Below are 26,363 nucleotides of genomic sequence, written 5' to 3'. Positions count from 1 at the left end.
ATTCGAACTTTTATAAATATTTAAACACAGGAACGTATTCATGTTGCAAATGAAAAATATATAAATCAATCACTTCATTTTTTCTGAAGAAGTATGTCTAACATTTATTTTATCGTTTAATTTATATATTTAAATATTTATATCTGTGATTTGCTAGAGAAAAAATATAGGTTACGGTTGAGGAACTTGAGAAGGCCTGAGGACACTTGAGTGGTGACACATCCAGCAGAATTAACACTCCTCGTCTACAATATATCTGAAATATATTCCAGCCGGCATTTTAATATTATAATTAATTATTACTATTATTAATTAAGAGGTCTGAAATGTGTTCATCAAAATATTCGTGGGTTACTTTCGAACTTTGCCCACTTGGAAGCGTTAGTACACAAGCATGATTCGAAAATTGACATTATAACCTTGTCTGAAACACATATTTTGAACGAGGATTTTAGTGACAATGATGCTCTTTATGAACTGTCTGGTTACACTTTGGTTAAAAGAAACAGAACATCTGGAAAAGGAGGAGGCGTGGCTGTTTATGTCGAAAACAATATTAATTTTAAGCAAAGGCTGGATTTAGAAAATTCAACTTTAGAGTCTCTGTGGCTTGAAATTTTTATTAAAAAATCGAAATCAATTTTAGTAGGGTGTTTCTATCGCCCTCCAGAGGGTTCAAAGTATTACCATCTAAATATAACGAAACATTTGACGATCATTTATATTGTATCAATCAAGAAAATAAGGAAACTATACTCATGGGAGATTTCAATGTGGACTATAATGTTACAAACGTCAATAAAGATTTTAAATCTACAATTAATGTGCATGGTTTTAAACAACTTATCAATAAACCCACGAGAACGTCTTCTACGTCATCAACGACAATTGATTTATTTTTCACTAATTGTCCCGACAATGTTCACTGCACTGACGTATTCCCTACTTCGCTGAGCGATCACGATATGGTTGGTGGAATACGTAGGATACACAACATCAAGCATCCTATGCGAACTCTGAAGTGCCGTAATTACACTAACTACGTTCCTGAAAATCTTTTTAATGACGTCTCCGAAATAGACTGGCGCCCTGTATACGACGCCAGTGATGTAAATTCTGCAGTTACGTATTTTAACTCGAAGCTAAGAGATTCTTTTGATAAACACGCCCCGTTAATTGAAAAAAGAGTTAAATCACGACCTTGTAAATGGCTAACTTCAAAAATAAAATCTCAAATGAACAACCGTAACAAACTTCATCGCAAGGCTCGCAAATCAGGTAAAAGGGAAGATGCAGAGAAATATAAAAAGATTAGAAATAGTTGCAATAATAACATAGTGAAAGCAAAGGCTAACCACCAGCGTGATCTTATTATCGAAAATCTGTCAAATCCAAGAAAGTTTTGGAATGCAATAAAATCAGTATTCCCAACCAAACCGAAAAAAGTGTGTCAAATGTCAAAAGATAGTGAAAGCAGAATTAAAGTAAGCAACTTCAGCAAATTTTTTAGTACAGCTGTTCACTCTCTTAAATCCAAGTCAATTCAACTTATGAATTTTACATGGAGATACGTACCACCTTTTTCTTTACGAACAAATAAAATTTTCATGACAGGTTATATTTCTAAGATTTTTGTAGAGAAAGAACTCCAATCACTCAAACGAAATAAAGCAACCGGTATAGACGAGTTACCACCCGGAATGTTAAAAGACTGTGCTATTTTAATTTCAAAACCTCTTAGTCACATAATAAACCTTTCGATAAACACCTCAACTGTACCATCAGCCTGGAAAGTTGCGAAGGTTGCACCTATATTTAAATCTGGGGATTCTTCTCTTCCCGAAAACTATCGCCCGATTTCAATTTTACCGGTGCTATCTAAAATTCTTGAGAAAGCTATTCATAACGAACTCATGAACTATCTCGAGAAAGAGAAATTACTGAACGACTGTCAATATGGTTTTCGAAGTAAACGCTCCACGAAACTTGCTTCTACTTTATTTTGCGACAGTATTTGTCGCGAAATAGATGGCGGTAAGTTAGTTGGAGCAGTTTATATAGATTTATCGAAAGCTTTTGATACGATCGGACACTCATTATTATTAAACAAGCTACGCACGTACGAAATTAAAGGCAAGGAGCTAGCATGGTTTACCGACTACTTATTTAATCGAAGTCAGTTAGTAGACATTAACAATATTCGATCTAGCTACGAGCCAATTTACTGCGGTGTTCCACAAGGTTCCATTTTGGCACCACTGCTTTTTATAATTTTTTATGATGATTTTGTAGACCATATCTCAAATTCTAAAGTTATAATGTACGCAGATGACACCGTCATATACGTTGCTCATAAAAATGTTACTAGAATCGAACAACTTCTCAATCAAGACCTTGAGAGACTATCAGTATATTTCCGTGAAAATGAGTTAATTATAAATTTTAAAAAAGGGAAAACAGAAGTCATGTTGTTCGGAACGGCCAAACGCTTGAAAGCACATGACAAGGCTCTACAAGTTGTATATCAAGAAAATCCGATAAATTTCGTTTCTCAGTATAAGTATCTGGGAACAGTAATCGACAGCAAGTTAATGCTTAATGACAACTTCGACCGATCATATAAAAGCGCCAGCAGCCGTTTACGCCTATTACAAAGATTACGACCGTGCCTTACCGCTGAAGCCGCACACAATGTTTTCTCGATGATGATTGTACCTTTAATTACTTATAGTAGTGCATTGAGAATACCTATCACAAATACATAGCTCAACAAATTAAAATCGCTTGAGAACCGTGCTAGATCGATTGTCCGGAGTGATAATATTCCATCCATCACAGGACTCGTCAACCGTAATATTTGTGTACTCGTTAAAAAGAGTCTACTAAATGATCTAACATCTGAAGATTTTGACAATTATTTTGTCAGCCAACAACATGACAATAACACACGAAATAACGGCTGCATTGTCAGGTTACCTCGGGTCAAACTAGAAATCGCCCGGCAGAGTTTCTATTTTGCAGGGGGTAAACTGTATAATTCACTGCCACTTGAAATTCGAAAAATCGATAAAATGTCTCTTTTTATGAAGGCGCTCAGAGGGTACTTCTCTTAATAGACGATACCAGCTATTGGGCGATGTGCACTCTCAGCGGCTATCTTAGTCACTGTGCCGTCCAGTCTGCTTCAAGTTTAGCTAAGTGGGATTAATGTTTTGAACGATGCCTATGTCTTATTTAGCTCCCACATGAAGTCACTTCACACCTTGTATGCATACTGTTGCATTTCTAGTTGATCAATTTTTGTTTGTTTTTATCGTTTTTACTATTTTTACTGTTTTTACTGATTTTTACTATTTTTATTCTCAGACATATGCAAAGTGCATCGTTTATTAGACGGAGAGGAATGTTATTATTTTTAAATTTGTTTTGCTTAACTGAAAATAACCTTTCTGATGGTTAATCGACTTGTAAGAAGGGTGGGAGTTGTTGCACATGTTATAAACGTTACGGCACACGAATATTACGTAACAAAAATAAATACGAAGATGTTGTTTGAAAACATTGGTGTTGAGCTCTGTTATGTCAAATAATTTTTTTTTAAGTTTCTGCCATGGTAATTTAGGAAACTTACCCAATTTGGTCCCAGGTGGTCCCTAGTTACCCACGCGTTGAAAAATAACTGACGTCACCACCTCGTTTCCAAGTTATTTAGACTCAAAGTTTTAAGTGCATTGCAATGGCTTCACTAATCTTAATATACTTTCCTTTGTCTTCAACATTATTTTAACATCAAAGCTTTGCAATTTACAGAACAAATTTATAGGTGATGTTTTATAGAATTTATCAAAGGAAATTGTGAAAAATATATTTCACTTTGCAGAAATCACACACAGACACACGGAAGCTCTATATTATTATAAGAGACTAGTCGTTAGCCCGTGGAAAAATCCACGGGTTAGCCCGTCCTTTAATATTACCAGACGCAACAAAGTGGAAAAAAATACATCATATTTGATATTCGTGTTTCCGTAGCGCGTCTTTCTAACTGAGCGGGGGTTCCGCGCAGAGATAGACAAAATACGGCTCATATTTAAGAGAAGAAGAAGATGAACCTTTTTTTGATTGAAATATATGGCAGTATAATTGAAGTAAATGGTTTTGAATTTTAAACTTTATAAAAAATTGGTTCTGATGTCAAAAATTTTCTTTCGCAACGTTACCCCTAAAATTTCATACCAGAGAGACTGATTTTTGCTGGTTATCAAGCCTTGCTGAAATGTAGAGATTTTTAGGACAATGAAAAACCAAGTCTGACTTGGTTAAATTGGTTGGGTCGAAAATCGAAAGTTTTGTGGTCTAGCTCATGGTCATTTTCGAACAAACGTGTAACAGTAAGCATTCTTGTAGACATGATACTGATATTCTAAAAAATAAAGCACTCTACATTTTATTACATAAGATTTTTGGATACCACTGTAGCGGCCCGCCATCTTGGATAATCTATCGAGTGGACATAAAACTCGTATATTTATCAACTTCGCAAATCATTTACAACAAAAATCAGACAATCCTTCTCCGTCTATTCTTCGTCGTAAAAGCAATTCGCAAGTCTACGTGACGTCACCTGACACTGGCCTATAATACTCTGTCGAGTTGGCTAAGTGTGAATATAAAAGCTGAAGAACAGAGTGTGTCATGTAAGTCATTGTACCATAGGAACCACTTGGCGGGCTATCATAAAAATATCTGCAGATTCCACAGCTTGCTCCACATTTAGATGACTCCTTTACATTATCATTTTCATTTCCTGCACAGCATAAATTGGAATCGCCATTTTCTGATTTCTATAACACAATATATTTCTTTGACAAAAACAAAAAATAATATCGAGATAAAAAAAGAACTAACAAAAATATTGACCTGTTGTGTTAAAAATATACGGTTAATGTTTGTAACAATTTCATCTAACTTCAACATCCTGTTGACCGAATATTAAGCATCCCTCTCAAGTATGAGTGACAAAATCATCGTGGCTTCCACAACTAATTGTCGATATTCTGGATATAATATTTTATTCAACTCTTCTTCTACCTTTAACGCAAATTTCACCTCTCCTGACGTGTTCTAAGGTAAAAAGAAAGCGCATTTTGTTTAGTTTACCCTTTAAATAAACTGATAAAACGCACAACTGAGATTTATTTACAAGAAATGGTATTTTGAGAACCTGTTGTGTAAGCTTATGCTCCATTATAAACCCATAATCACTGACAGTCATCCCGTGAGATCGCTCCAATACATGCCACATTTTCGTGTAAAAATCACGAGAAATTCGATTCAGAGCTCCGTCCAAACATCTTCGCTGTAACCACTGGCCAATTTTACGAGTGCTGGATGTTGGAGACAGCAAAACATCATCAGAATCTGATACTGATGATGTTTTTCCCGCTTTAAATGTACTGTCGCCGCTTGAATGCTTGCGTTCCAACATATTCAACACCACGCTTATTTTCTACGATAGACATGAAAGAGTTGCGATCGGTTTCCATCAACATGAGTTTGTTGAGCAACTGTTGCACAACAGTCGCAGTTACGACGGTAATGGAAACACATGTTGCACTACAAGGCGACGCAAGAGATGTTGCACAACTAATGTTGTATAGACAGAATGGAACATAAGAAGAGTTGCACAACAATTAAGATTTTAATGGGAACCGACATTTAAAAAAAAAACACATAAATTAATAAGATGAGGTTACAACTCCGAACATAAAAGGACGAATCTCATTAATCTCACATACTGTCCCTATACAACATACAAATGCTTTGAACTCTCAATTTTTGAGAGTTGAGAGTAAAAATAGTTTTTTTTAACAAAACGACGTTTATTGTCGGTTCACAATTATTACTCGAACACTTTCCTGAAATATAACTTATTTTGTTCAACATTAAATTCTTTTCCACTCAAAATAAAATAAAGCAGTGATTTAATCTGGAATGGACTCACGTTCATTAGATCATCCGCAGCATCTTCTCCTAACATAATTTCAAGAAACACACACTGCAATCTTGGACTGCTATAATTATGTTAAGAAGGGCGGTATTTCAAAACCACAAGCAATTGAGAAAGAATTTTTTTGTGTAACTAACAAGCACTCTAAATTTTTCAGAATTAACTTATTGATGTGTACAGCGGACTTAGGTTATTTGGTCAAATATAATATACGCTTGGAATTCCTTATTTTTTGCACCTTAGCTGTTCGTGCAGCTGAATGTTGATAACGCGGACACTGTGGAAGGTGCAGCTAGTATATTTTCGACGTTTTTTACTAGACCTACACCCCTGCCAAAGTAAACTTTTCGCTGCGTACCAATTTGAGAAAAAGCCACAAAACGGTCTTTTTAGTTATTTTTAGTTATTTAGCACTCAAATTAAATATTTTACCACAAGAAACTCAACTGTGAGACCGGAAACACGTGCGTACTCAGCTGCTAGAACCTCCATAATTAAACCAACACGTATTTGCAACATCTCATTAAACAACCCAAGGTCGATTTTTACAAACATGGTTAAGTATGTTAAGATCTCCTGATAAGTTAAAAAAAATCTGTTCAAAATATACATAGTAAAGTTGATCGAAGCATCCTCTATCTTAAAAAGAGGAGCTAAACTATTACTTGCATAGTTGTATTTACCTGCGTTAACACTGTGGTGCTGCTATCCTGACCACAACAACGGAATATTAACTCTTTTAACTCAGAGGGAGGTAGAGGTCTACAAAAAAAAAAACAAGGAAACTAGCAAGGCCTCGTAATAGCAAAAAATCACATCACCTTAAAATATCTTTACAACTTTTTCAATCATTAAATATGTCATCGCTTCATAAGAGGTCACAACAACCCTAGTTGAAACATGTTAAGGAGACAATGTGAAAAATTTCAAAGTTCAAATGACTTAGGTGCTAGTTGTCCCCGACGTCAGCTACACCTACATAGCTAAATCTCCTGATTTTTGGCCTTATGTACACTCCTTTGTAATGGGGACAGGTTATAAAGTGCGATCTAGTAAATTTTAAACGCAGTTTAGCTGGTCTGCATGTCTGGCAAATTTTGCAACCTACCGAATGCGTAGTGTTTGATAGATGGGTTTTTTTGTCAATTTAAAAAAAAATTCGAAGGGGAAGCATTTAGAAATCTTTAGAAAAAATACCAGACTTGAATATTAAAACAGGAAGATCGACAAAGGAAGCCAATAATCTTGAATTAGGGAAAACAGGACCATGAACAAAGAAATAAAAGTGGAGGGGCGCATGTTATCGGGACCCGCCATTGTTGAATTCGACACACCAGCAAAAACATTTGATAATTCACCTGCCAGAATGTCAAAAATGTTTTGTTTATGTAACTTTAAATTCTCTGTCCCTCCCAGAATTCACAGTTTCAAAAATATTTAGAAAAATGTAAAATTATTGACAGCATTTGCTACCTCCGAGATATAAGCACAACCTTCTAGAGTCAAAATAAATTCTTGCGATAACAAACTCCTTAACAAATTAAGAAAAGTCGCACATATTTTAGAATTAAACAGGCTTATATTTTTTGTACGGTCTTTGTAACCATTGTCTGGATAAAGATTTCGCATAAAGAGACGCGACTTGATATATTAAGCGGATGATAGAGGGGATAAAATAAAAAACAATTCCTCATTCTCGTCATTATATTAGGTGCAACTACATGCGTCTTTACGAGTTAACAGAAATATTCTCAGTAACAAGAACGTAAACATTAAAAATCGTGAAATACTGATCAACAACAACAAAAAAGGTATACATGTTTAATTGCTGTGTGCGTGTTCTGTACACTGCATCAAAATAAATTATCTATACATTATCATCAATATTTTATTTACAAATATTCTTGGAGTTTGCAATTTTTACTAAAAATTCACCACAACATGATGATGCACAAATTCGCAACTGCTTCAATCTGTTCGTACCAGGTTCTTCGTCGTTGTTACTTAGTTTTAGCTGTAGGTATTATTTTTTGTGACCTTGTCTTTATTCTTTTTTTTAAAGTACAACCTGCACTTCTTTATGAACGCGTCAAATGCATGAACAAAAAGAAATATAACCTCAACACATGTCACAACAGAAAATCCTGACCATAAGCCGAGCTGACCTCCGATATCAGAAAGTAAATTCTCAATTTTATAAGGCACATTTTCTTCTACAACGAACAATTCAAATTTGTTAAAGTTCATATTTATGCTCAACGTATCCGCTTTCTGAAATACCTGTTTTGAGTAACGGCTTCCAGTGATGTCAAGTGTAAAAGACATATGTTCACATGGTAACCTGCAGTCTTTAGCGCATGTCATGGATTTATTAGTCACAGCTTTTTGAATCTCAGTTGCGCATTGAGTCTCGTGCGAGCTATTACAAATATTTAAGCTGGAAAGAGAAGGGACGGTATAACTTGTACAATTACACTGTTTTATCATTTCTTTTGACGCACAAACTTTAAAGCACAACTCAGTAGAATATTTATCAACATCGCGTATGCCATTCGGAAATTCACCTAGATTCATGCTATAATGAGGTATACAGCTTAAGTTGTTAAATGGATCGACTCTTCGCGTTTGCGTTTGGTGAATTATAGCAGAGTACACGGAACCAGGAGAAATATTATATCCCTCTGACTCTAAGTCAATGTATCTACCTTTTTCTCCCACGTGGAGGATTAATCCAGCAGATTCCGTGTTGCTAAGAAATTCATCTTCCTGCAAATTTATCTTCAGAGAAAGTCCTTCATAGGCACCGGCTTTAGTTACTTGTCGTGATATATTACCAGTGTTGAAAGAAAAACAATTCCCATGTCGCCAGTGCCAAAAGTGACGCCAGAATTTTCTTTTGTTGCAATTGTAAGTTTTTTTCCATTTGCATTTTATTACCATATCATCAAAAGCGTGGCCATATTTGGATATTCCTTCGCCTTCAGATAAAGCAAGAATAGCCATTTCCTTATGAAAGGTATCATCCCTTGTGCTAGTAGCTAAGAACTCCGAGTCCGTCTCCATTTCAGTCTCAGAAGAATCGTATTCAGAAGAAGAAGTTTCGTTAGCATCAAAGGATATATTATAATACATTGAAAACTTGACCATATTTGAATTGCAAATGGTGACGACTGGAAAGGTGAGATTCTCAAATTGTTTCATTGTTAAAGTTTGACTGACTGGCTTGTTTAAGTACGTAGTAACAAGAGGAATGACTTGAAACAATAAACCAATCTGACATCCAATAATGACAAAAATCCAAATAGTCTTGATTGAAAGCGCACCTGTTAGCACTATATTGGAGAAGCCATGAGCAGTGGTGGTTTCAGCAAATTCGGTAAAAATCGACTTTCTAGTTACATCATCTTCACTTTTTGTAGGTGAAGAATTCGTCCCTTTAATGTTTTTATTGTTCTGCTCCATTGAGCCATCAATAGGTGCTACTTTCACAATGTTGAAGTTTGTTTTTACTTTTCGTTTTAACATTCAAGATAATGTACTCAAAATATTATATTTTTGATGGTTTCTATGGCGTACGATGAAAACTATCCAAGAGTTACAAAACATTTCAGTTAACAGCATTCGAACTTTTATAAATATTTAAACACAGGAACGTATTCATGTTGCAAATGAAAAATATATAAATCAATCACTTCATTTTTTCTGAAGAAGTATGTCTAACATTTATTTTATCGTTTAATTTATATATTTAAATATTTATATCTGTGATTTGCTAGAGAAAAAATATAGGTTACGGTTGAGGAACTTGAGAAGGCCTGAGGACACTTGAGTGGTGACACATCCAGCAGAATTAACACTCCTCGTCTACAATATATCTGAAATATATTCCAGCCGGCATTTTAATATTATAATTAATTATTACTATTATTAATTAAGAGGTCTGAAATGTGTTCATCAAAATATTCGTGGGTTACTTTCGAACTTTGCCCACTTGGAAGCGTTAGTACACAAGCATGATTCGAAAATTGACATTATAACCTTGTCTGAAACACATATTTTGAACGAGGATTTTAGTGACAATGATGCTCTTTATGAACTGTCTGGTTACACTTTGGTTAAAAGAAACAGAACATCTGGAAAAGGAGGAGGCGTGGCTGTTTATGTCGAAAACAATATTAATTTTAAGCAAAGGCTGGATTTAGAAAATTCAACTTTAGAGTCTCTGTGGCTTGAAATTTTTATTAAAAAATCGAAATCAATTTTAGTAGGGTGTTTCTATCGCCCTCCAGAGGGTTCAAAGTATTACCATCTAAATATAACGAAACATTTGACGATCATTTATATTGTATCAATCAAGAAAATAAGGAAACTATACTCATGGGAGATTTCAATGTGGACTATAATGTTACAAACGTCAATAAAGATTTTAAATCTACAATTAATGTGCATGGTTTTAAACAACTTATCAATAAACCCACGAGAACGTCTTCTACGTCATCAACGACAATTGATTTATTTTTCACTAATTGTCCCGACAATGTTCACTGCACTGACGTATTCCCTACTTCGCTGAGCGATCACGATATGGTTGGTGGAATACGTAGGATACACAACATCAAGCATCCTATGCGAACTCTGAAGTGCCGTAATTACACTAACTACGTTCCTGAAAATCTTTTTAATGACGTCTCTGAAATTGACTGGCGCCCTGTATACGACGCCAGTGATGTAAATTCTGCAGTTACGTATTTTAACTTTAAGCTAAGAGATTCTTTTGATAAACACGCCCCGTTAATCGAAAAAAGAGTTAAATCACGACCTTGTAAATGGCTAACTTCAAAAATAAAATCTCAAATGAACAACCGTGACAAACTTCATCGCAAGGCTCGCAAATCAGGTAAAAGGGAAGATGCAGAGAAATATAAAAAGATTAGAAATAGTTGCAATAATAACATAGTGAAAGCAAAGGCTAACCACCAGCGTGATCTTATTATCGAAAATCTGTCAAATCCAAGAAAGTTTTGGAATGCAATAAAATCAGTATTCCCAACCAAACCGAAAAAAGTGTGTCAAATGTCAAAAGATAGTGAAAGCAGAATTAAAGTAAGCAACTTCAGCAAATTTTTTTGTACAGCTGTTCACTCTCTTAAATCCAAGTCAATTCAACTTATGAATTTTACATGGAGATACGTACCACCTTTTTCTTTACGAACAAATAAAATTTTCATGACAGGTTATATTTCTAAGATTTTTGTAGAGAAAGAACTCCAATCACTCAAACGAAATAAAGCAACCGGTATAGACGAGTTACCACCCGGAATGTTAAAAGACTGTGCTATTTTAATTTCAAAACCTCTTAGTCACATAATAAACCTTTCGATAAACACCTCAACTGTACCATCAGCCTGGAAAGTTGCGAAGGTTGCACCTATATTTAAATCTGGGGATTCTTCTCTTCCCGAAAACTATCGCCCGATTTCAATTTTACCGGTGCTATCTAAAATTCTTGAGAAAGCTATTCATAACGAACTCATGAACTATCTCGAGAAAGAGAAATTACTGAACGACTGTCAATATGGTTTTCGAAGTAAACGCTCCACGAAACTTGCTTCTACTTTATTTTGCGACAGTATTTGTCGCGAAATAGATGGCGGTAAGTTAGTTGGAGCAGTTTATATAGATTTATCAAAAGCTTTTGATACGATCGGACACTCATTATTATTAAACAAGCTACGCACGTACGAAATTAAAGGCAAGGAGCTAGCATGGTTTACCGACTACTTATTTAATCGAAGTCAGTTAGTAGACATTAACAATATTCGATCTAGCTACGAGCCAATTTACTGCGGTGTTCCACAAGGTTCCATTTTGGCACCACTGCTTTTTATAATTTTTTATGATGATTTTGTAGACCATATCTCAAATTCTAAAGTTATAATGTACGCAGATGACACCGTCATATACGTTGCTCATAAAGATGTTACTAGAATCGAACAACTTCTCAATCAAGACCTTGAGAGACTATCAGTATATTTCCGTGAAAATGAGTTAATTATAAATTTAAAAAAAGGGAAAACAGAAGTCATGTTGTTCGGAACGGTCAAACGCTTGAAAGCACATGACAAGGCTCTACAAGTTGTATATCAAGAAAATCCGATAAATTTCGTTTGTCAGTATAAGTATCTGGGAACAGTAATCGACAGCAAGTTAATGCTTAATGACAACTTCGACCGATCATATAAAAGCGCCAGCAGCCGTTTACGGCTACTACAAAGATTACGACCGTGCCTTACCGCTGAAGCCGCACACAATGTTTTCTCGATGATGATTGTACCTTTAATTACTTATAGTAGTGCATTGAGAATACCTATCACAAATACATAGCTCAACAAATTAAAATCGCTTGAGAACCGTGCTAGATCGATTGTCCGGAGTGATAATATTCCATCCATCACAGGACTCGTCAACCGTAATATTTGTGTACTCGTTAAAAAGAGTCTACTAAATGATCTAACATCTGAAGATTTTGACAATTATTTTGTCAGCCAACATCATGACAATAACACACGAAATAACGGCTGCATTGTCAGGTTACCTCGGGTCAAACTAGAAATCGCCCGGCAGAGTTTCTATTTTGCAGGGGGTAAACTGTATAATTCACTGCCACTTGAAATTCGAAAAATCGATAAAATGTCTCTTTTTATGAAGGCGCTCAGAGGGTACTTCTCTTAATAGACGATACCAGCTATTGGGCGATGTGCACTCTCAGCGGCTATCTTAGTCACTGTGCCGTCCAGTCTGCTTCAAGTTTAGCTAAGTGGGATTAATGTTTTGAACGATGCCTATGTCTTATTTAGCTCCCACATGAAGTCACTTCACACCTTGTATGCATACTGTTGCATTTCTAGTTGATCAATTTTTGTTTGTTTTTATCGTTTTTACTATTTTTACTGTTTTTACTGATTTTTACTATTTTTATTCTCAGACATATGCAAAGTGCATCGTTTATTAGGAGGAGAGGAATGTTATTATTTTTAAATTCGTTTTGCTTAACTGAAAATAACCTTTCTGATGGTTAATCGACTTGTAAGAAGGGTGGGAGTTGTTGCACATGTTATAAACGTTACGGCACACGAATATTACGTAACAAAAATAAATACGAAGATGTTGTTTGAAAACATTGGTGTTGAGCTCTGTTATGTCAAATAATTTTTTTTTAAGTTTCTGCCATGGTAATTTAGGAAACTTACCCAATTTGGTCCCAGGTGGTCCCTAGTTACCCACGCGTTGAAAAATAACTGACGTCACCACCTCGTTTCCAAGTTATTTAGACTCAAAGTTTTAAGTGCATTGCAATGGCTTCACTAATCTTAATATACTTTTCTTTGTCTTCAACATTATTTTAACATCAAAGCTTTGCAATTTACAGAACAAATTTATAGGTGATGTTTTATAGAATTTATCAAAGGAAATTGTGAAAAATATATTTCACTTTGCAAAAATCACACACAGACACACGGAAGCTCTATATTATTATAAGAGACTAGTCGTTAGCCCGTGGAAAAATCCACGGGTTAGCCCGTCCTTTAATATTACCAGACGCAACAAAGTGGAAAAAAATACATCATATTTGATATTCGTGTTTCTGTAGCGCGTCTTTCTAACTGAGCGGGGGTTCCGCGCAGAGATAGACAAAATACGGCTCATATTTAAGAGAAGAAGAAGATGAACCTTTTTTTGATTGAAATATATGGCAGTATAATTGAAGTAAATGGTTTTGAATTTTAAACTTTATAAAAAATTGGTTCTGATGTCAAAAATTTTCTTTCGCAACGTTACCCCTAAAATTTCATACCAGAGAGACTGATTTTTGCTGGTTATCAAGCCTTGCTGAAATGTAGAGATTTTTAGGACAAACCAAGTCTGACTTGGTTAAATTGGTTGGGTCGAAAATCGAAAGTTTTGTGGTCTAGCTCATGGTCATTTTCGAACAAACGTGTAACAGTAAGCATTCTTGTAGACATGATACTGATATTCTAAAAAATAAAGCACTCTACATTTTATTACATAAGATTTTTGGATACCACTGTGGCGGCCCGCCATCTTGGATAATCTATCGAGTGGACATAAAACTCGTATATTTATCAACTTCGCAAATCATTTACAACAAAAATCAGACAATCCTTCTCCGTCTATTCTTCGTCGTAAAAGCAATTCGCAAGTGTACGTGACGTCAGCTGACACTGGTCTATAATACTCTGTCGAGTTGGCTAAGTGTGAATATAAAAGCTGAAGAACAGAGTGTGTCATGTAAGTCATTGTACCATAGGAACCACTTGGCGGGCTATCGTAAAAATATCTGCAGATTCCACAGCTTGCTCCACATTTAGATGACTCCTTTACATTATCATTTTCATTTCCTGCACAACATAAATTGGAATCGCCATTTTCTGATTTCTATAACACAATATATTTTTTTTTAACATAAACAAAAACAAAAATAATATCGAGATAAAAGGTCTAACAAAAACATTATTGACCTGTTGTGTTAAAAATATACGGTTGGCGTTTGTAACAATTTCATCTAACTTCAACATCCTGTTAACAGAATATTTAGTATCCCTCTCAAGTATGAGTGACAAAACCATCATGGCTTCCACAACTAATTGTCGATATTCTGGATATAATATTTTATTTAACTCTTCTTCTACCTTTAACGCAAATTTCACCTCTCCTGACGTGTTCTAAGGTAAAAAGAAAGCGCATTTTGTTTAGTTGACCCTTTAAATAAACTGATAAAACGCACAACTGGGATTTATTTATAAGAAATGATATTTTAAGAACCTCTTGTGTAAGTTTATGCTCCAGTATAAACCCATAACCACTGACAGTCATCCCGTGAGATCGTTCCAATACATGCCAAATTTTTGTGTAAAAATCACGAGGAACTCGATTCAAAGCTCCATCCAAACATCTTCGCCGTAACCACTGGCCAATTTTACGAGCGCTGGATGTTGGAGACAACAAAACATCATCAGAATCTGATACTGATGATGTCTTTCTCGCTTTAGACGCACTGTCGTCATTTGAATGCTTGTGTTCCAACATATTTAACGCCACGCTTATTTTCTATGATAGATATAAAAGAGTTGCGAACGCTTTCCATCAACATGCTTGCTAAGCAACTGTTGCACAACAATTATGGACTTTAACGGGAATTTTAACAAAAGACATAAATTAATAAGATGAGGTTACAACCACGAACATAAAATGCTTCAAAAGAAGGACGAATCTCATTGATTTCACAAGCCTATACTATCCCTATACAACATACAAACGCTTTGAACTCTCAATTTTTGCCACGGTCACTCACAACGATTTGATTTGACCTTCATCGGCGTGTTGTGGATTGTTTCGTAATTCAGATATTGCAGAAACTACCATTAGTACATCAACGTTATTTACCCAGGCTATCATGTCTAGCAAAGATAAGCTTTTCCACCCTAACAGATAGAGTATTGGCTTCGAGAAAAAAGGCATTTGCACAAATATTAAGTTCCGGCTTGCAAGTAGTTTAGAAAAATGTTAACTACTTACTCTGACAGCTTTCTTTAGTCTGTTGATACTTCGTTTGGCTTCCAAACCTACCACTACAGGCTGATCTCCAACTAGAGCATACCGTATTTGTGGAAATTTTTCAAATGTTAACATTTTGTCAATTAACAATTAAACAAAACTATCAGTAATCACGTGCAAAGTATGAAATGTTTTCGTTAGAACAAAATCTATCCACTATTCTATGTTCATTCAAGGAGTTTAAATCTGTTTAAAATAAATGATAAAGAAACTAAAATTATATGCGCAAAATTAGAATTTAATTTCATAGAAACAAAACGACGTTTGTATTTCTAATCCATCCATGATAAAAATCGGGTCATAATTATTACTCAAACACTTTTCTAAAATATAACTTACCTTGTTCAACTTTAAATTCTTTTCCACTCAAAATAAAATAAAGCAGTGATTTCATCTGGAATGGACTCATGTTCATTAGATCATCCGCAGCATCTTCTCCTAACATAATTTAAAGAAAGATGTGACGTACGGAGTGTGGTTTCTATACGGAGTAATACTCCGTATAGCTGCTATACAGAGTTTGGTTTAGCTATACGGAGTCTGCCAACAAATGTTCTTAAAGTGAAATATTGCAATATTATGTGACTGTTTAAAGCTATTTCCAAAAAAATAAAAAATAATCACTATAAAGAACAAGTTAAAAAGACAAGTACATCATTTTCTACTTTTTTATCCATCATAAAAACATAAGAAGTATATTGCTATACGGAGTCAGTGGAAACATTAGTTTGATTGCAGAAAACGGATTATGGCATACAGATTGTGAGATACCGAGATTACATCATGCAGAATTTGCTATGCGGAGTATGCAGAATGTGCTATACGGTGTATGCCATACGGAGTGTGACATGCTTCATATACGAAGTATGTTATACGGAGTGTGACATGCTTAATATACAAGTGTGACATGCTTAATATACGGAGTGTAAAATGCTTAATATACGGAGTGTGACATGCTTAATATACGGAGTGTGACATGCTTAATATACGGAGTGTGACATGCTTAATATACAAGTGTGACATGCTTAATATACGGAGTGTAACATGCAGAGTGTAACATGCGGAGTATACGGAGTAGTGTGACATGCTTAGTATATGGAGTAGTGTGACATGCTTAGTATATGGAGTGTGACAGGCTTAGTGTACATGTTCAGTAGGAACGAATTCGATGTTTTGTTAACGAGTTAAGGTATACAATGGCTGGTATAAAAGTACACAATTTTAAAGTTGCATAATAAAATGTCATTGATTGTATGGTTAGTTTTATTGCATATAGAAACATAAAAAACAAAGTTCTAAAGCTAAGAATGAATATAATGGAAGCCATAAAAATAAACTTCATACAAAACGCAAATATTAAGTCTCCCCATTTTTTAAAATTTATCTTAGCCCTAACGATTTTCTACACTGAAATAGCCCAGTGAAAATTTTAATAAGAACGCTTAGTTTAGACTTCGACGCTCATGCTTCATTCGCTGATGTCTAGCGAAACTAGTGTCGGCATTATACTCTCACAGCTGTCTGCCCGCTTGCAGCTTTTTGTACTTGACATTTCCGTCTATACGAGTAAACATGTCGCTATACAAAGTTATACTCCGTATAAGCATGCCTATACGGAGCCGTACTCCGTATAGCTGCACACTCCGAATGGAGCAAACACACGCTCCTTTACTGTTATAATTATTGTAAGAAGGGCGGAAATTTAAAACCACAAGCAATTGGGAAAGGCTTTTCTGTGTAACTAAAATTTTAAGAATTAACTTGCCAACGTTCACAACGGACATAGGTTATTTGGTCAGATCTACAATCTTAAAGAGTACGTACACCAGTACGCTTGGCTTTCCTGATGTTTTGGACACTGTGGAAAGTGCAGCTAGCGTATTTTTGATGTTCGTTACTCAACCTACAACCCTGCCAAAGTAAAACTTTCGCAGCCTACCATTTCCAGAAGAGGCCGCAAAACGGTCTTTTTAGTTTAAATAATAATGTAGCACTGATCAAATATTTTACCACAACAAACTTACCTGTGAGACCGGAAACACGTGCGTACTCAGCCGCTAGAACCTCCATAATTAAACCAACACGTATTTGCAACATCTCATTAAATAACCCAGGGTCGATTTTTACAAACATAGCTAAGTATGTTAAGATTTCCTGAAAAGTTGAAAAAAATCTGTTTAAAATATACATAGTCAAGTTGATCGAAGCATCCTCCATCTTTAAAAGAGGAGCTAAACTATTACTTGCGTAGTTGTATTTACCTGTGTTAACACTGCGGTGCTGCTATCCTGACCACAACAACGATATATTAACTCTTTTAACTCAGAGGGAGGTAGAGGTCTGCGAAAGAAAAAACAAACAAGGAAACTAGCAAGGCCTCATAATAGCAAAAAAAATCACATCACTTCAAAATATTTTTACAACTTATTTAATCAAAAATCACTTTATCAGAGGTCACAACAATCTTAGTTAAAACATGTCAAGGAGACAATGTAAAAAAAAATTCAAAGTTCAAAGGACTTAGGTGCTAATTGTCCCTGGCGTCAGCTACACCTGCATAGCTAAATATCTTGATTTTTGGCCTTTATGTACACCTCTTGTAATGAGGTTGGTTTTAAAGGGCGGACTAGCAGATTTTACACTTAGTTTAGCTGGTCTGTATGTCTGGCATATTTTTCAACCAACCGACAGTCTTTCTGTCAATTCAACAAAAAAATCCGAAATACAGAAACATTTAGAAAAAAATACCTAAAGTGAATTTTTAAAACAGGACGATCGACAAAGAAATAAAAGTGAAGTGGCGCATGTTATCAGCGTAGAAGTACCGCCACAGTTGGATTCGACACACCAGCAAAAACATTTGATAATTCACCTGCCAGAATGTCAAAAATGTTTTCGTTATGTAACTATTACGCGTTGACAAAAATATTTAAAAAATGTAAAATTATGGACAGCATTTTCTACCTTCGGGGTACAAACTTCTATAAATTCAAGATAATTTTGATAACAAACTCTTTAAAAAATTAGGAAAAGTCGAACATTTTTTAGAAGTAAACATGTTTATATTCTTTGTACGGCATTTGTAATCATCGTCCGGCCGAGAATTTCGCATAAAGAGACGCCACTTGATAATCAACCGGATAATAGAAGGAATAAAATAAAAAACAATTCCTCATTCGCGTCATTATATTAGGTGCAACTATATGCGTCTTTACGAGTTAACAGAAATATTCTCAGTTAGAAGAAAGTAAACATTAAAAATCGTGAAATACTGATCAACAACAACAAAAAAGGTATACAGGTTTAATTGCTGTATGCGTTTTCTGTACACTACATCAAAACAAATTATCTATACACTATCATCAATATTTTATTTACAATTTTTTCAACGTTTGCTATCATCACCACAACATCAACACAACATAATGATGCACAAATTCGCAACTCCTTCAATCTGTTCGTACCAGGTTATTTGTCGTTGTTTCTTAGTTTTAGCTGTAGGTATTATTTTTTGTCACCTTGTCAAAAAGAAATATAAACTCAACACATGTCACAACAGAAAATCCTGACCATAAGCCGAGCTGACCTCCGATATCAGAAAGTAAATTCTCAATTTTATAAGGCACCTTTTCTTCTACAACGTGCGATTCAAAGTTGTTAAAATTCATATTTATGCTTAACGTGTCCGCTTCCTGAAATGCCTGATTTGAGTAACGGCTTCCAGTGATGCCAACTGTAAAACCAACTGTAAAAGACACATGTTCACATGGTAACCTGCAGTCTTTAACCCAAGTCAAGGATTTATTAGTCACTGCTTTTTGAATCTCATTTGGCATTGAGTCTCGTGCGAGCTATTACAAATATTTAAAGTGGAAAGAGAAGGGACGGTATAACTTGTACAATTACACTGTCTTATCATTTCCCCTGACGCGCAAACTTTCAAGCACAACTCAGTAGAGCTTAAGTTGTTAAATGGATCGACTCTTCGCGTTTGCGTTTGGTGAATTATAGCAGAGTATACAGAGCCAGGAGAAATATTATATCCATCTGACTCTAAGTCAACGTAGCTACCTTCTCCTCCCACGTGGAGGATTAATCCAGTAGATTCCGTGTTGCTAAGAAATTCATCTTCCTGCAAAGTTATCTTCAGAGAAAGTCCTTCATAGGCACCGAATTTCGTGGTATCTTACCAGTGTTGAAAGAAAAACAATTCCCATATCGCCAGTGCCAAAAGTGACGCCAGAATTTTCTTTTTTTGCTACCATATCATCAACAGTGTGGCCATATTCGGATATTTCTTCGCCTTCAGATAAAGCAAGAATAGCCATTTCCTTACGAAAGGTATCATCCCTTGTGCTAGTAGCTAAGAACTCCGAGTCCGTCTCCATTTCAGTCTCAGAAGAATCATATTCACAGACGTTTCGTTAGCATCAAAGGATATATTATAATACATTGAATACCTGACCATATTTGAATTGCAAATGGTGACGACTGGAAAAGTAAGATTCTCAAATTGTTTCATTGTTAAAGTTTGACTGACTGGCTTGTTTAAGTACGTAGTAACAAGAGGAATGACTTGAAACAATAAACCAATCTGACATCCAATAATGACAAAAATTCAAATGACCTTGATTGAAAGCGCACCTGCACTATATTGGAGAAGCCATGACTTTCTAGTTACATCATCTTGACTTGTTGCAGGTGAAGAATCCATCCCTTTAATCTTTTTATTGTTCTGCTCCATTAAACCATCAAGAGGTGCGATTTCTTTAACTCTCTACTTTGACATGTTAAAGTTTTTTTTTTACTTTTCGTTTTTACATTTAAGATAATGTACTCAAAAAATAACATTTTTGACGGTTTCTATGGCGTACGATGAAACTATCCAAACATTTCGGTTAACAGCATCCAATCTTTTATGAATATTTAAACACAGGAACGTATCCATATTGCAAGTGAAAGATATATAAATCAATCACTTCATTTTTTCTAAATGTCTAACATTTATTTTATCGTTCAATTTAATTATTTATAACTGTGATTGGCTAAAAGACCTCTGCACACACATATAAGAATAAACATACTGTTTGATTAATTCTTCTCGTTGTAAGTGAGGTAAGCCTATACCAATTTGCTTCTGGTTAACAAGTAGCTGCGTGCAAACCTACAAAACAGAATATTACAAAATTAACCTGAAACCTGTCGTTCTCGTCGAAGTGAAACACCAATAAAGACGTCACCTCTCCCAAACCTTCCACGCTTTTTCGAAGCATACCAGAGGTATGTCTGACCAAGGACCATAACTTTAAATGACTAGCCTGAAATAAATATTAACGAATCAAAAAAATATAACATTACAAATAATTTAAAACATCATGAGGCAATCCAGAAATCACGTTATTACATTAAATTGTACAGAAAAAAATGGTGTATTTTATTTGGCAAACTATTCAGGATTATAGTCTAGCGATGTGATAAGAAGGTATATATGTTTCAACATACTTTTTCATAGAGATCTTCTAGAAGCTTCCCCACTGTTACATCTTCCATGTCGTACAACTTCACGTCATAATGATACCCTCTACAAAAGTTTGAGTTGATTAATTTTAAACTTAAAAAGTGTTCTTGCCGCCAAAACACGAACACTGAAAGTTTGAAAAGAACTATGCATGACCATTACAGGTTTTTAACAAAAATATCTATATTAAGAAACTTTTCGAGTACTCCAGAAGACTTTTCAAGGTCTTTGTGAAAAATTTCGGTTTTAGCAGAAAATGGTCTCGTAGCAAACCATGCTGAATTATAACAGATCTTTCGAGAAACTTGGAAAGTTTTTGTAAGGTCTTTTGTGACGAAAAAATTTTTTCACAAAAAAAGACTTTTTAGAAGTTTTAATTTTCTTCACTTACGGATTTCCCTTGTATTTACGTTTGTGTTTACTGAAGATTCGTTCACTGTTCGAAGAATACTTGGAACAGGGCGACCAATCCTTTTTAAATTCCTTAAATAACCTTAGATAAAGAAAATCTCCTTAAAAGTACTTAGATGTACTTAAATAAATTGAAATTTAACTATTCTTCTTAAATTTCTCCTTATTTCTTATTTTTTCTGATCGTAACCTTTTTGGAAATGCGTTCATGGATTTTTCATCACCAATAAATTAAGACATATTTCTCTGTTACCTGAAATCCTATCTTTTCTATCTTTCAGAGCATAATTTATATGTATATTTGTATAATATGTATAATTTTCTTATCATAGAACATAGTATGTAACATTAAAGATAGAGAACTAAAATTGGTTTTCTCCTTAATTATCCTTATTTTTTTATCTTTTTATTCTTGTTTGCAGCAAAATATCCTTAAAAAATATCCATTTATCTCCTTTATTCTCCTTAATATCTTTATTTTGTCCTCATTTTATTAGTGGTCACTCTGTGGAATTGTCGAAAGCTTTTTTTTCCCTGATGTTTATAACAATTATATCTTATTTTGATATTTTATAGTTTTCACAGGATGCTTTTTGAACGCAGGAAAAATGGAATCCTAAAATATATAGGAACGCTGTTAGAGTAAATGTCATATCATAAAATTGTTGCTAATGAATTCTGCATCCAACAAAATTTAAGCTTTTTCTTTATTTACAAAAGGGAAGAATAAAAGCTTTGTACGGAAAAGTCTTAAACATGCAGCGCGAAAATCTGTCAGTATTAATTCAACAAAAATGGCGTGTACTAAAAACCTGGTTGTGTACAACAGGTGCAAGATGTCAGCTTGTTCTGATATGTTATCTGTTTGTTCCAATTGCGTCCGGATTTCGTCCATATCAATGCCATCTATATTTACTTGATCTTCGGAGATTATGTTTGCACTATCCAACACGAAACCACGCACCAAATCTGCTCCAAATTCTGTAAACACAAGTCGAAGTTTGTTAAATTTATCGTTCAGCAGACACGTCTATTGTTTTTTACGAAAACAAAATTTTTCAACTTCAATTCCTTAATTATTCAGAAAAAATGAAAAATAGGAAAGAAAAAGAAAAACCAACCATCATCATCCGATCCTGACGATCCAACTCCCCATGATGCAACGCGACTTATTGAACGACTTCGACTTACTGAACCAGTCACACTTTTTTTCCTTTCGGTATCCCCACCACTGGATGACTAAAAAGCAAAAAATTACATCAAAATCATTACTGTGTTTACTACTGCCATTAAAATGAACCTACCAATACTCAGTGTACGAAATATTTCGATTATCATTGTTAATCTGTATATTAAGAAATATACAGAAAATGAGGTATTCGATCACGTCGTCTCTCGCCGAAATACTGAGCAAAGATATCCCAATTGGCTTCGTCTCCGTGAAAGTAGTAAAGAAAAGAATACTCGTATTTTGTTCTACCGTTCTTACCAAATATTATACCGTAAAGGAACATCAAACGCAATACGTCAATACATTTAAAACGTATTGTATTGTTAGGTCTTTAAAAAAAGGTGGTATTTGAATAAACGGTGGACAGGACGATTCAACCCATCAATCAAGAACTCAACAGTGGACGATTCCTATCCACCAATCAAGAACTCGACAGTGGATTGATAAGCTTGCTAGTCTTTCCACAAGAAATCTCTAACAGCAAAATTCTGATCTTAGCATAAGTGCAAAAAGTTAACTAGTATCCCGATTTTTACCAAGAGTGAATAGACACGCAGCCGTATGGGGTATTGTCTCACCGAGAGTCAATAAATTTGAGAACAAGAACGAATATACAAAACTCACTTTAAGACACTGGTTTATATCGACCTGACGTCCGCTAACAACAAAAAAATCTCTAGGGCCATTGCAAATGGTTCCTTTCGACCTATTCAATGCTGCCATTTTATCAGGAAAGTTAAGTTTCTTCCAAACAGCGCAGAAATGTCAGATTATAGTAACTTTATAAGTCAAATAAATATAGGCCTTTCCATCATTGTTCGAAACAAAATGTACAAGCCTGGTTGTATGTATATTGTATTATCGGAAAAGGCTACTAGCTGCAGCCACATTTCCTCTAGTAACAACGATGGCATGCAAAGCATATTTAACCTGTCAATGTTTTGGTTACTCGTTTTGTTTAGAAATGCTTGCTGGCTTTTTTTGGTGTAGTGATAATCATTATTAATCACGAAGTCGCTTTAAATGTTTCGAATGTTTTTGATTTTAACTTTTCTTTGCTGCGACATGCGCTTTATGCGCTTGGGTATCTACTTTGTTTTAATATTTATCTTGTTTTCGTTTTAAAATACTTTAGGCTTTATAGTTTCAGCAATTCTGGTCGTATATACACAAAAAGGAGCATAATTAGTTTAGATGTCAAATCAATAACGGATTTTCGATTAAAAGGCTTTAACATAAATATATATGCTATAACTTATGGAATAATTTTTTTTAAGGGGAACAAATAAAAAATATTTGATATCAGAAAAGTTAACATATAGTAACTGAGAATATAACCTTAAAGCTTTCTTACGAAAACAACATTAAGACACCTAAAATTGCAATTTTGTTTCAACATCACGAAACCAAATACACATTTCTGCGAATGTGTAAGTTAGCGTACACCTTTGTCTAATAAATAACAGATCTCGCCTAACGTGAATTATTCGTTATATAGTTATATATAGTAAGAAGTCTGATTATCAGTGCTCTTGTAAATTCATGACAAGTTTGTATTTAAGCCTAATATTTTCTTTCATACCCGACTCCTGGAAAATTTTCGATTCGGAACATTTCGTAGAACTTCGCCTGGTCTGGGAGATAGTGTGGGGTCTGGAAACAGTGTTATCAACTCTGAAAAACAAAAATAAATACATTTTTTAGAGAATCATAGTTCATGAAAATATGGACGAACAAAACGCTGTTTCAAATTTTTATTTTTAAATCTCATTTTATTACTTTGGGTTTTGCGTATTACTTGGGATTTAGGGAAAGTGTTAGTTAAAAATAATTCTAATACTTCTTTTTAGAAATATCGAGATTAGCGAAGTATTTTTATAAAAAAGAATGCCCGAAAGAAAAAGTACACATTAAACCTACGTGCTCCAGACAGACAGGTGCACGAAACAAAAGCATGTATTTTACCCTCAAGTCTATCAGAATCTATAAAATCCAAAGTCTTTGTGCTTGATCTTGATAAAAAATCCGATAATCTTCCCACACGTACTCTGAAAAAGAAAAGCGGATTATTTTCCTTTCATTTTTGTTATTACATCAGCTTATTGATTTTATCTTATTATAACTCTCATATTCTCATATATTACGCCATCTCCTTTTTACGCCCTGTTTCAAACTGACATCAAAGGAGTGGCGTAAGAATCAAATCTAACTTTGAATACTAACCTTTTCTGATATTTTAGTTCTGTAGTGTCTAGTACAAGTTTAAAGAACAAGTTTTAATCCAGTTTTTCACAACAAAATTATTTTTTTTTAGTTGTAAAAGATTTGCTGATTTTTTTTTTTTTTTTTTTTTTTGGGGGGGTCTAGAATCTCGAAATTTAGTAAAAAGTTTGTCACATATCCACTGGTAGCCTTGTGGTAGAGCGTTCACTTGTAGTGCGGAAGGTTGTGGGTTCAAACCCCAGTCAAGTTATGTTAGAGACTATAAAAGTGTGAATCGATCCTTTCTGCTTAGCATTCAGCATGAGAATAGGATTGATATCTCTGGCCGTTGTCTAGTTGATCGATTGCTGTGATAACCCCTTCACAGGACCCCTCGCTGATAGCAATGCTAATAAAAATTGAAGAGTCTCCTGGGTAATAATTTTAATGATAATACCAGTTTCTTATGAAGATAGTGTTTTAGTCTAATTACTGACCATCAGCGATATCATCATTGTAATATAGATGAGTATTATGAAATCTTAATCTTTTGGAAATAATTTTTGTACACCTTATATAATACAGGAGAAAAAAAATGAATAATTGCTTTGACATTTTAAAAGAGGGAAGTTTTCGAAAGTAAGTTATCTTCTTCTTTGACAAAATACACACCATTTGTGTTGCAGTAAGAAGTCATATAGAAAATTCGATTTCCAACCTGACACTATACAAGTAACCACTTGAAACCTGCAATAGTAGCTTTCCAGCTGCTGATGACATTGAGTCCTCTAAAATAAAAAACATCTTGTCAGATTGTAAATACACGAACTCTTTTATAAGAATGCGTTTCTTTTTTTGCAGTTTTTTTATTCTTAAATGTTCTTATTTGTGTTCTTTTAAAAAAAATTGCAAAAATTAGCTATATACTTTATCAAAAAATAGAAAAATATAGAGTAAGATTTATGAATGGCAGGAAGATTTTATAAGATTAAAAGAAATCGATCATTATTTTCAAAGAGGAGTTCAAGTCTCGACGTTCTTTGCTTCTTACAAAAAACATGTCAAACAAACTTATCTAATGTCGAACACAATATTTTCTTAGTGACTCAATAAACCTACCAAGAAATGAATGCGTAACAGGTAGTGTAAGGGTTGGTCTTCCCACTTGGCGCCAGTTTTTGCGTATGTATTCGATCTCAGTTTTAAACGAGTCAACAAGTAAATCATTGTCGAGACATAAGTAGAACTGACGATAATCTAAAAACTGAGTATACAAAAAATGTGTATTATTAAGTAGTATCATTTAGTGGAAAAGCATTAATAAAAAAAATTGAAAATTAAAAAAATATCCAGGG

At 34.5% G+C, this 26,363-nt stretch overlaps 3 protein-coding genes across 5 annotated transcripts in view; all 3 read right to left on the bottom strand.

Annotated features, from left to right (window-relative positions):
• Positions 1-4,398: 4,398 nt before the first annotated feature.
• On the bottom strand, positions 4,399-5,118 carry LOC130654302 (probable phosphorylase b kinase regulatory subunit alpha). Its single transcript, XM_057456859.1, has 2 exons — positions 4,921-5,118; positions 4,399-4,844 (listed from the first exon to the last, which is right to left on the bottom strand). The coding sequence occupies exons 1-2, from the start codon at positions 4,975-4,977 to the stop codon at positions 4,611-4,613; spliced, it is 291 nt and encodes a 96-aa protein (XP_057312842.1). The 5' UTR covers positions 4,978-5,118; the 3' UTR covers positions 4,399-4,610.
• A 2,902-nt stretch (positions 5,119-8,020) lies between these two features.
• LOC130653628 (acid-sensing ion channel 1-like) lies at positions 8,021-9,948 on the bottom strand. The gene has a single exon (XM_057456155.1). The coding sequence runs from the start codon at positions 9,533-9,535 to the stop codon at positions 8,021-8,023; it is 1,515 nt and encodes a 504-aa protein (XP_057312138.1). The 5' UTR covers positions 9,536-9,948.
• Positions 9,949-14,021: 4,073 nt separating this feature from the next.
• Positions 14,022-26,363, bottom strand: part of LOC130654281 (phosphorylase b kinase regulatory subunit alpha, liver isoform-like) — a 45,867-nt gene continuing 33,525 nt past the window's right edge. The window contains exons 19-34 of one of the 3 annotated variants that reach the window (XM_057456833.1): positions 26,128-26,272; positions 25,727-25,796; positions 24,772-24,854; positions 24,389-24,480; positions 22,697-22,814; positions 22,388-22,556; positions 21,149-21,227; positions 20,887-20,964; positions 20,731-20,810; positions 17,908-17,986; positions 17,671-17,800; positions 15,986-16,084; positions 15,608-15,678; positions 14,855-15,139; positions 14,551-14,754; positions 14,022-14,467 (exon numbers count right to left, since the gene is read on the bottom strand). In XM_057456833.1, coding sequence (XP_057312816.1) covers positions 14,168-14,467; positions 14,551-14,754; positions 14,855-15,139; positions 15,608-15,678; positions 15,986-16,084; positions 17,671-17,800; positions 17,908-17,986; positions 20,731-20,810; positions 20,887-20,964; positions 21,149-21,227; positions 22,388-22,556; positions 22,697-22,814; positions 24,389-24,480; positions 24,772-24,854; positions 25,727-25,796; positions 26,128-26,272 — 2,082 coding nt within the window. In that variant the 3' untranslated portion in view covers positions 14,022-14,167. Of the gene's footprint in view, positions 14,468-14,550; positions 14,755-14,854; positions 15,140-15,386; positions 15,514-15,607; positions 15,679-15,985; positions 16,085-17,670; positions 17,801-17,907; positions 17,987-20,730; positions 20,811-20,886; positions 20,965-21,148; positions 21,228-22,387; positions 22,557-22,696; positions 22,815-24,388; positions 24,481-24,771; positions 24,855-25,726; positions 25,797-26,127; positions 26,273-26,363 lie in introns of those variants that run through there. The other 2 variants (XM_057456835.1, XM_057456834.1) reach the window with 2 other exon arrangements.

Source organism: Hydractinia symbiolongicarpus, chromosome 8 (genome assembly GCF_029227915.1).
Source record: "Hydractinia symbiolongicarpus strain clone_291-10 chromosome 8, HSymV2.1, whole genome shotgun sequence".
Classification (NCBI taxonomy): domain Eukaryota; kingdom Metazoa; phylum Cnidaria; class Hydrozoa; order Anthoathecata; family Hydractiniidae; genus Hydractinia; species Hydractinia symbiolongicarpus.
This window is presented reverse-complemented; position numbering and strand designations above follow the sequence as displayed.

Bases quoted from the DNA above. Each gene is read 5' to 3' on its own strand.
- LOC130654302 (XM_057456859.1), bottom strand. From the start codon at position 4,977: ATGTTGAAGTTAGATGAAATTGTTACAAACATTAACCGTATATTTTTA. The intron at 4,845-4,920 runs GTCAATATTTTT...ATTGTGTTATAG, and splicing joins GTATATTTTTAACACAACAG to AAATCAGAAAATGGCGATTC.
- LOC130653628 (XM_057456155.1), bottom strand. From the start codon at position 9,535: ATGTTAAAACGAAAAGTAAAAACAAACTTCAACATTGTGAAAGTAGCA.